Source organism: Micropterus dolomieu, linkage group LG01 (genome assembly GCF_021292245.1).
Source record: "Micropterus dolomieu isolate WLL.071019.BEF.003 ecotype Adirondacks linkage group LG01, ASM2129224v1, whole genome shotgun sequence".
In the NCBI taxonomy this organism is placed as follows: Eukaryota; Metazoa; Chordata; class Actinopteri; order Centrarchiformes; family Centrarchidae; genus Micropterus; species Micropterus dolomieu.
This window is the reverse complement of record NC_060150.1, coordinates 23688444-23699067: the sequence shown is the minus strand read 5'-3', so window position 1 is coordinate 23699067 and position 10624 is coordinate 23688444. Positions and strand designations below refer to the sequence as shown.

At 40.9% G+C, this 10624-nt stretch overlaps 1 protein-coding gene across 2 annotated transcripts in view; it reads right to left on the bottom strand.

Annotated features, from left to right (window-relative positions):
• Positions 1–8595, bottom strand: part of snx7 (sorting nexin 7) — a 94775-nt gene extending 86180 nt beyond the window's left edge. The window contains exon 1 of one of the 2 annotated variants that reach the window (XM_046061864.1): positions 8415–8595. In XM_046061864.1, coding sequence (XP_045917820.1) covers positions 8415–8498 — 84 coding nt within the window. In that variant the 5' untranslated portion in view covers positions 8499–8595. The remainder of the gene's footprint in view (positions 1–8414) is intronic. The other variant, XM_046061853.1, reaches the window with a different exon arrangement.
• Between the last annotated feature and the right edge of the window lie 2029 nt (positions 8596–10624).

Here is a 10624-nt window from a genome sequence, read left to right as displayed (position 1 = left end):
AATCCGAGCAAATTCAATAGGGACCTCACACGGTCGTGCTCGGGCCCTAAAAATAATCCGAGCAAATTCAATAGGGACCTCACACGGTCGTGCTCGGGCCCTAAAAAAAATATAATCCGAGCAAATTCAATAGGGACCTCGCACGGTCGTGCTCGGGCCCTAATAATGTTGCATCTGCATCTGCCATTAGATGTCTGCAACTAGCAGAATGCTACCTATCTGGTGATTCAACCAGCCAAGTTTTCCCTCACCACTCTGCTTCTCCACACTGGCTCCCTGTTACAGCTAACATCCAGACCCTGGTGAACCACTTGTTCCTACCTGTGGCCATGGGCAAACCCTACACTCTGGCACCACTTCCATCTACCTGACCTCTGAATGATTGGCTGCCCCGTCAATCCAAGGATCCTGTGAAATGAACTCCCCTGTAGTCAGTACAATAGCTAGGGGTGAACGATCAATCATTTTCAAATCGAAATTGCGATTTGAAAGATCGCGATTAGCCAATCGTGATAACATGCTTCAGGTCTTGGCCAATAAGAAGACAGTGGGCTTTGAGAGGCGGGAGCATGGGGAGGAGCATGTAGAGCTTGTTTCAGACAGAGGCTGAAATGAAGGACTACATGAAGAGCCAGTATAAGACAGAAACATTTTTTTTTAAACTTTGAATTATGCAAAGCTGCCATACAGGAGTCACAGAACTAAAATATAGGATTGGAAAAGCAGTAGAATAGGTCTCTTTAAAGTTTGCAGCAGTTCTGAATCAGGACCTCTAGTACTAAGAGAAAGCTTGCTTGTGAAAAATAAGGTGTGCCAAAGTCAACTGGCTACTGTTAAATGTGTCAGACTTTGTATCTTCTCTTACTATGATCATTTATTGCATCTTTGGTGCAAAACGAGTTCCTTATTATCTTATCCCATTATTAGGTTGTAGCCACAGGTCACTATATTTGAACGATATCGCATCTCCCCCTCTCTATGACAGCCAGCTTTTCCCGCTGCCTTTGAGTGTGGCAGAATAAGTAGCCAATAAACACTTGTGATTTTCTGATGTGATTGGACAACACATTGTTTGAACTACTTCTTTTCAAGTGTAAGCAGACCCCAAGTCATAAGGGTTGTTTTTGTTGTTTGTTTGTTTTTGTTTTTTTACAGACATCCCTCTAATGCCATACTGCTTTTGTCAAGTGGCAGTATTTAACTGCTATTCCCTCCTTTAAAGAGGCTTAAAACTTGATTCATAATCCACTAATCCTAAATTTGTGTGAAAAAAAATACCACCTGTACAGACTTTAAAACTGTGCATTTTTCATGTGGTCAAGAGAGTTTTGAAAGGTTTTTATGAACCTCTGGGGATGATGATTTTTTTTCAACATTTAGAGGAGCAGAAAATTCTTTGATTAAAAACCACAAACACTAATTTAAGATACCCTCTGTCTAACGGCGACTTCTTTGTGACCCATGTATAAGCACAGGCCTTTTAACAGTGGACTCACATTCAAGTCACATCCAGTTTATGCAAACAGCAATGAACCATAAGTTTGCTGCCTGCAGGTCTGTGTCCTGTAACAACAGCTGTGAAGCTGCTGAGATCAGCAGAGGACCCACAACACTGCTCCACACTGCAAAACAATGATGACAAACATGTGATGACTTCTCTCTCTCTCAGATGGATGGTTATCATCTGATCGTACATGCAGCAGGGAGCTCTCACTCTTTTGCCAGGAACAGCAAACAGAGCAGAGTCTGCTGTTAGTGTGTTCATGGAAACATGATGGTACATAGTTTACTTTAACTTCTGCAAACAAGTAAAGGTCATTTAAACCAAATTATATGCAAAGAGTAATCACAACAAACATGGAAGTGTTTGTGATGAAGTGGTTGTTATGGTGACAGCCTCAGGAAGGGAGGCAGCACTGTAGCGCCATTTATTCAAGTCTTATCAATGACATGTCTCACTAGAAATGGATAAAATATAATTCAACCTCGCTAATCAGTAGTCACTCATTGACCTAATTTAGCAGTGCTGGGATATTCAGAGACAGCTTTCCTAGCTGGTGTTCCCTCAATTTACCATGACCCCTTCTTAAAATCCAAAAATTGATCTGTACACCCATGTCTCTGAATGATATGTCAGTGTTTCCCACAGGATCTTAAGAGGCTATGGTGGGTGGGCCTCGGACCCTGTTGGGGGGGGTCTGGGGGTCATGCCCCCTCAGAAGAAAAATTTTAAAGTTAAATGCATTAATTTGGTGGAAAATTAAATTTCACTTGTAAACTACGTTGTGCTCTAATAAATTATTTAAAGAGGTGGTATTATGCTCATTTTCAGGTTCCAAATCTTATTTAGGGGTTGTACCAGAACAGCTTTACATGGTTTAATTTTCAAAAAAAAACAAACATATTTTTCTCATACTGCACATTGCTGCAGCTCCTCTTTTCACCCTATGTGTTGTACGCTCCGCTCTTGAGCTACAGAGTGATGCATCTTGTAAAAAAAAATAATAACTTTGTTGGGAGCTCTACATGCGCAGTTCCCAGGTAAGGACTACTAGCCAATCAGAAGCAGAGAAGGGCGGGTTGTAAGAAACAAGGTAGTGTGATCAAAATCAAAGGTGCTTCAGACTGCGACCGTAACCTAGCAGATGGTATAAGTTACTCAAGTCCACAACCACACAACATCATTGTTCCACATCTTACAGAGTCGGAGTTGCATCGTCTTTTAGGACTAAACGTTGAACTGCTGCCGGTGTTCTGACGATCTATGCTGCCTTGCCGAAAAATGCTACCATAGCGCAAATCGATAGACTCGACTCTACTCGGCCCTGCTCCGTTTTCTATTGCAGACAATACCCAGAGATAGTACGTAGCTTGTCGTCATAGCGATGGCACACACAACTGCCGCGACATAATGTTCAATGCGACACACACACAAGCGATCCACACAGCTTTCTCTTTTTTATGTTAAAATGTTTCAGCATTACTCAGAATGTAAAGACAGATAAGTGGTATGAAAACCTTCCAGCTGTGTTTTCCTCTGCCGTTTTTGCAGTCTGTCGTGTTTTCACGTTACATTTTAGTATCCCAAGTACAACATTTCTACAACCCAAACAAAGGCGAGTCGAGCCAAAGGGCCTCCGCTCAGTCTAGCTTGGTTTGAGGGCGTGCCTGACCCCGCTAGCCGCTTGGCAAGCTTTATGACGCGTTTTCATTGTGACGTCACCAGCGGCGGCGCTAGCCCTGGGCAATAGCTGTAGCTCTGTGTCTGTCCTCTCTGCTCCACCTGAAGCGGCTGTGAGCTGCACTTTATCAGAGGCGCTGAAATTAACTTGTGTGGATTTGTGGTGAGGTTGATCACCTGATAGGCATAGGAGGCATTATACATATTTCATTTCAAAATCTATGTTTTGTCCCCCCTCTTTCCTAATGTAAAGTTTTATTTCGCATTGCCTTCCTGGCTCAGGATTTCGGAGCTGGCTCATATAGGAGGCGTTTACTAAGTGACCAGTCAATCACTCACACACTCCACATCAGTCCCGGACAAAATGTATCCTATAGAAATGTTTAGGGAGAAAAAGATATATATAAATGTTGCTCGAGGCCGGTGCAGCTTCTTCTTTTGTGCTGCTGTTACTTCTAGCCGAAGGCAGCAGTGATGGTGTCTACAGCAGGGGTGGGTACATCTAATGTAGGTCTACTCTTAATTTCGCTACATTTTCCATTCATACCTTTTATAACTTCACCAGTCTGTAATCTGCATTTTGCTTCATTAACCGAAATGAGCTGTGATCCAGGCTGTGTGCGTGCAGTTACGCAGTAAAGCGCTGGTCTGTGTTTGTCACAGTCACAGAGCTGGGCGGATGCAAACATTTAGAAAATCAGGCAAATATCTTTTCAGTTTAAGGCTTTAAGTTGCTCTACTAATACAACGGAAATCTAGTGAGCGCACAGTATAGCAGCCTGCGTCGCTCTTTCATGAGCCGGCAAGTGAAACACTTTCACTTTCCATTAACGGCACATTAAAAGCATCTTTAGTCTCTGGAGAGAAAATGAAGCCTACACACTGTAACATCTATGTCAGACGATCACTGCATTGATTGAGATATAATAAAACTGTCCTGTTGTTGAACAGGTCATAGCTTTGGACATTAGCCTGTTTCTTTTATTTAATACACATGTTACTATCTGTTTTATAGCGATGTCCGACGGTGAGTCCATAATGTCGCCGGAGAAACTAATCTTTCGAGCGAGAGACAATATATGGTGGATAAAACAGTCCTGTTGGGTTTTATGCACGACGCACAGCTTCCTCTGTATGCAGGTTTACCTGCTTCAACAACAAGCTGCTCTCATGTCATTGCCACAATAATTCTTTGCGTTGTGAAGATTTAGATGCTTCAGGAATAATGACATTGTATTGGCAGCCTGTGCTACTGCAAAGCAAGTGGTTTGGTTGGCTACATCTCCATAATAAAAAAGGCACAGGTAACAAAAGTTGGCTGGGCAGCAAAACTGATATTTTAAAGTGACCTTTAAAATAGGTTATAACTGAATCAAAATGATTTAATTTATTATTGATGAGGTAAAAAGGTGCCACATGCACATTTAAAGAGGTTACCTCAATCAGTCACGCCTGCATGTGTGTTGATTCAGCAGTGATAATATAAAAAGTTGATCTACAGGAGAAACATATCTAAAAGCAACCCAGAATGCCTAAGAGCTGCTCTGCATTATATTCTGTTACAATTTTAGATTTTAAATTGTTTTATTATAAGAGTGTCCTGGCCAAGGCAGGCAGTAGTACAATTGCACATTTAAGATGGGAATAAATAATCAGTTACAAGGTCATAAAATATCAAAATGTTTTTAAATACTCACCACAATCCAGCAACACCTGAATTTTGTGTGTCGCTGTACATAAATAATTTCCACAATAAATTGATGCAGAAAAGGCAGAAATTGGTGCAGAAAAACACCAGAATGCAGGAAATTAAGTGTTTAACACTGACAATTTCCTGGGTGAGTACCCCCGGACCCCCCTATTCATACTGTCGCACTTTTGTTGTTATATTATTAGAATTAATTAGACACGTGACATTACAATTTAGCAACATCAAAATCAAACAGTGTTGTTCTGAGTTTTGTTGTGCCGTATAAGTAGATGATGTTTACTGTTGCTTTACAGACTTAACTTTGGGGGGGGGGGGGGGGGGGGGGGGGGTCAATTATGTGAAGATATGACGTTTTATGGGCTGGGCTAAGCCCCCAATGTTTCAAGATCCTAAAAATGCCCCTGGACGTCACAAGTAAAGGAAGTGAAGGGCTGGACTACAAACGAGCTGTTTTCAAGCAGTTCAGAGCAGTGCTTTCTGTGGGAGATGGGAACTCCCTTTGGGCTGGACTTTGGGCTTTTTCACTTTGCAAACCTGTTACATGCAAAAAAAGAGAGATAACTCAATAAAGGAGAGGGAAAAAGCCATACAGCACAATACCACCTCTTTAACCATAAACCCATTGTATAGCTATAAATAGTGATGAAACAGCAACAAAAGTTAACAAATTTATTTTTATTTTATCATTTGATTTTCCAAAAACCCTAAATCAAAGAATAGAAAATATAATAAGTAACTTCCCTAACATTTTATTGTTGTTGTTTTACTTTAATGGACACATGTAATATGTTTTATACTTTCTGTGAATATAATCCAATTAATCTTATTTTCATACTGTATAGTCGCCTTTTTTGAAAACCGGACGTTGTCACGTGTACCCTCCACACACTAAATTCATCAAGTCCGACCCAGTTTTATAAATAATGTTATATGTGGTTCTCGTATGGCGTAACATGAAGACTTCACAGCCTCTCTTCAGGTAGGACTTTCATACTGCAACGCTTGTCTTTGTAAAGAGACAAACTGACAGGATAAAGTCGCTAACCTTTCTGTCAGTTCACTCTGGGCTGTTTCAGTCAATGTACCATAAAGGCTTTATTACGTTTGCACTCCAAACGTAGGTGCGGCTAGCTTAACCGCCTTCTCACAAACAGGTGACAGAAACAGGCCATTAACGTTACTGTAGTTAACGTTACCTCAAAACAAAAGTGGTTGTCTCAAGTCGGATGTCAGAGTGGGAACCTCCGGGTCTGAAAAGTGAGTACACCTGGAAGTAAGTTAAACCTGCATTCTGTCTAACCGCCAGTAGGGGGCGACTCCTCTGCTTGCAAAAAGAAGTCCGGTTTGACTAGAAATAATTGTAAAATTACCCTACTTTTAAGCTGATTTATTCCCCCAGTAAACACTTTCCTAATGACTTTACGGTCTGTAGTCACTAGTTGAAAATCTTCAACACAGCATGATGTTCATTTAGTAAATTAGAAGAAAATAGACCATAAAGCAGAGTATGCTTTAGGGCGGGACAACCTTATGATTGACCTGTCAATGAGTCTAGAGGCGACATGTTTCCCCTGCACTGTGTAAAGTTAACCAGCGCCGTTGAAAAAGCTCTTTACAATGTTTTCCATTATACCGTTGCTGCTCTCTCTCTCTCTCTCTCGGTGTATTAACATTGAAGTAACAATAATCGATTTTACAGTTATTTGATATTATTCTTAGCAGCAGGAGTATTTGTTGTTGCTTAAAAGTACAATATATTGTGTTCAATGGAGAAAAAGTTGATGTTTTTTACCCAGACAGTTAAAAATAACACATTTTAAAGCAGCAATCACAATAAGATGAAACGGTGATATTTTTGCTTATGGTTATCATACCTTCAGAGGGCTGGGCGGTATATCGATAGGAGGTGTACCGATATAATTTCAAAAGAGATATAAAATTTTGTGTATTCCGATAGATTAATATCGTTTATCAAATGATGCTCCCACTCCAGAATCATTTTATAATACACTACTCACTACATGTGTACTGTAAGGAGATACGGAGCATGTTGAAATACTATATTGTAACAACTAAGATTTCTGGAGTAGCGTATTGTGATAGACTAATGATGATTTATTTTAGATATTGCTCACGGTCAGTGACTGTCTCAACGGCATGGTTGCACAGATTTATTGGGCGTGGAAACCGACCACGCGCATGCTCAGAACCGCTAAGTAGCACATCTCGATATGCAGTAGTTAGTTCTAGCGGTGACATAGGTGAATATGATAGAGATATGAGGGAAATAGCTGAACAGAGTCTAGGGCAGCACGGCCCCTAGAGCCAAGGCAAAGCACCAGTCATATGGTAAGGTTGATGATGATATGGCTAGCTTGCTTTTTAGCGTTTAGCTCTTCGCCGTTTTATGAGTCCCAAATTACACAGCAGATCCACAGGTATCAGTGAATCCTTTAATAGGATGGCTTAGGCCACTGTTTTTTGTTTGATTAGCTTAGAGTCTAACCAAAGTCAGATATTTTTCTGGGTTAATGAAACAAAAACTAAAAATAGATAGATATCTACAATATCTAAACTAAAATGATCTATGTTGGCCCTGTAATTCTCATCATGCTGTGGTGACTGTCTAGTTGAAAGGATTCAGTTACTATGAATGCCGCCTACCTAATGTTAAAGTCGACCCCTGACTATAGTACTAGGAATAACATCATAACAGTATGTGCCAATATTAAAATTTTAACAAATGCTCTGTCTGGAGAGTGAGGCTGACCAGGAAGAAATTCCTGGGCCATTTATTGACCCAGCAGCCCTTGACATATAAAAAAATAAAAATAAAATAAAAAGTCACAATACAACTTGGCATTGGTTATGTGCATAATACAAGACCCTAAAAACATAACTGTTAACTTTGGACTTTTAGCAAATCTTCAGTAGGGATATTGTAATTCTGCATCTACATAAGTAATCCACCCACCAATTCGATACCGTTTCTTCAAAGTATTTAGGCTAATTTTAGAATTTTTTAATCATTTGCTTAAAAAGAGACCAGTGAAGGAGGACCAAGAGTTCAAGTCTATCGGACTAGTGCTGGTGATTGTTAATGAGGTAAACCGAATTAAAGAGGTGGGTCTACAGATCCTAGGTACTTTTTACCTGGTGTAACTAACTCAGCAAATAAATGTTGAATTATTCAAAAACAGAAGGGAGAACTGCTTTAGTCTTTCCATATAAGATACCAACAGCAAGAAGCATGAAAGACAGTCGGTCCTAAGTTCAGATCAGCTGATCCAGGAAATGTGGTTTCCTTCCTTCTATACGCGACAGTTTGGTCACGATGTGCAACACAGACAGTCACTAACGTTATATCCGGTCCAGCCGGAGGAAAGGTATTTAAACTGCAGGTGAAAGTTAAAGCGTGTATGTTAGTGCCGGGGTCAAATCCACGTAGCAAGAAAGGCACTGGAAGTGTTAGAAGCTGAGAGTCTGACGCTTTCGCTGTGTTTGCAGGCAGTTTCTGTTTACCTTGCTGAAAACTTCCAGGTCTTCGTCCTCATCCAGGTCCAACATGTGTCCTGAAAAGTCCGCAGGGACCGTCTGTCCGCTCATCTCTCTCACAAACTTTTTAAATCGTCTGAGCTCATTAGACAGACCTGAGAGGTAAACTTCAGAACAGCAGAAAGACACCGAGAGCAAACCAGGCGAACCAGAACAGCACTTCCTCTAACAGATTTCAAAATAAAAGTTGCGCATCCAAAATTTCTTTGGGCATAATGACTCTGCCCGCGACCCTGTATGCAGGATAAGCGGTTGACGATGGATGGATGGATGGATGGATGGATAATGACTCTGATTAGAAATTATTTGCCAGGGACATATTTTGTGGTGAGTTGTGTGTTTACTGGGTCCCAGACATAGGATGCTAATAGAAAATTACCTAACTTTAAAGGTTAAGTAGTTTTTATTTTCTGCAACCTGCTGGAAAAGAAATTTAAATTTGTCGCCGGTAGTTTTTGAGTTCTTTTTAAAGAACTTGTCCATATTTCACTACATATTTATGTAGGTCTAACACTGAATGCTGTGATCCTTTTGGCCAAAATGTTCAGAGCAGTATATACATGGCAGAACTTAACTTTGAGTGGTCCACATGATTTCAACAGTACCCTGTGGTCTGAACAGAGCTGAAAGTATACCTGCAGCTGCTTCATAAATAAAAAGGTATTTTGAAAGCTTGTAATGTGTGTGTTAATTTAAACAACTACAGCCAGACCAACATTTCCATGAAGACTTGCTGTTTTCCTGAACATTTGGAGCTACAGCCATTCTGCTGGACTGTTTATCTACTTTCTAGAATTCCAGATTCTCCAGGAGGCAAAAGTTTATTTGGCGATTTAGAACATTTTCAATACAGGAACAATGTAGAGTCTCTGTATTACAAGCAAAGCAGAATTGTCAATGGCACAAGAAAAAGAAAAAAAGGGAATATGATGACAAATACAGACAACATCATGTCAACACTGATCACTGTAGTCAAAGCAGGCATCTAACTTCAGCTTTACCTTGTTGATCTTCTCCCATTCTTGGCTAGAAGCTGAGCAGATTTTAGTTTTGCCTGTAAGTTGTAAGAAGGCAGTGATCAGAGAGTCCCAAAGCTGCACAGGGAACAGAGCGACAGGCATCCTTTAATGTGGTGTAGCAACAGTCCAGTTTGTATTTATCCCTGGTGGGACATTTATTTGCTGTCTATATTTTGACAGTTTGTGGCTGAGGTTTGCTCTGTTAAAGTTCACAAGGAAAATGAGCAGGGAGTCTGGATGTTAGTGATGCATGTTGGTCATCTGGTCAGCCAGGTGATGTAAGGCCTGACTAACACAGGCCTGAGGTGAAATGTAAACCCTGACCAGAAAAAAGGAGGAAAACTCCTGCAGTGAATAAAGCGGTTTACAGTCAGTGAACATAGTCCTAAAGTAAGGACTTCCTGCATTCTTTAACACTGTGACATTTGTACACCAAACTTTGTTGATGTAGAAGCAGATTCCACCTCTCCCCGTTTTCTACTATAGATCCATTATGTGGTTCGTGCGGAGGAATTGGAGGCAGATGGAGTGTAGTATCTGGGATGTGCTTACCAAGCCAGGCTACAGTGCAGCACAGGGCAGCTGATCCGGAAAAGTCCATGTTTGCTCCGTTGAGAAGCATCAATCTTGTTTGCCAGAGAGCAGATATTCACCAGATGTACTGACAGGAGCGCAGTTAGAAATCCCGTTTATCACAGTTTAAGGAGCACTCCAGCTCGCTTAGTAGCTGTAGCTTTATAGCTGTTTTGCACTGTGCAACATGAAATTACAGGATTCATGGAACCAGTCCCCCAAAGTCGAGTTTGTGGCTGTGTTTGAAATGGAAGACAGCTGCCTCACTGCCTTACTACCGTAATAGACAGCTGCCTCAGAAGGCATAACTTTCAAGTGAAGGCATCTCTGTTAACATTGGTTTTGAACAGCCTTCTTGAACAGCGTGTGATGTCAGCATGCCGTCTTGCATTTCTTTTGCTGTGAATCTGTGAAGAAATTTGTCCAATTCTTGTAAACTGCTGGCTGAGAAAACCAGCCCCTGCTCTCTCTACCAGTGGTACCTGTAGAGCAGTGTGAGAAGGACAGAGGACATGGGGAAGGGCTGATACTGACTGATTTCTGTGTTCATTCTTTCTAAACTCAACCAGTATTTTGATGATCTTG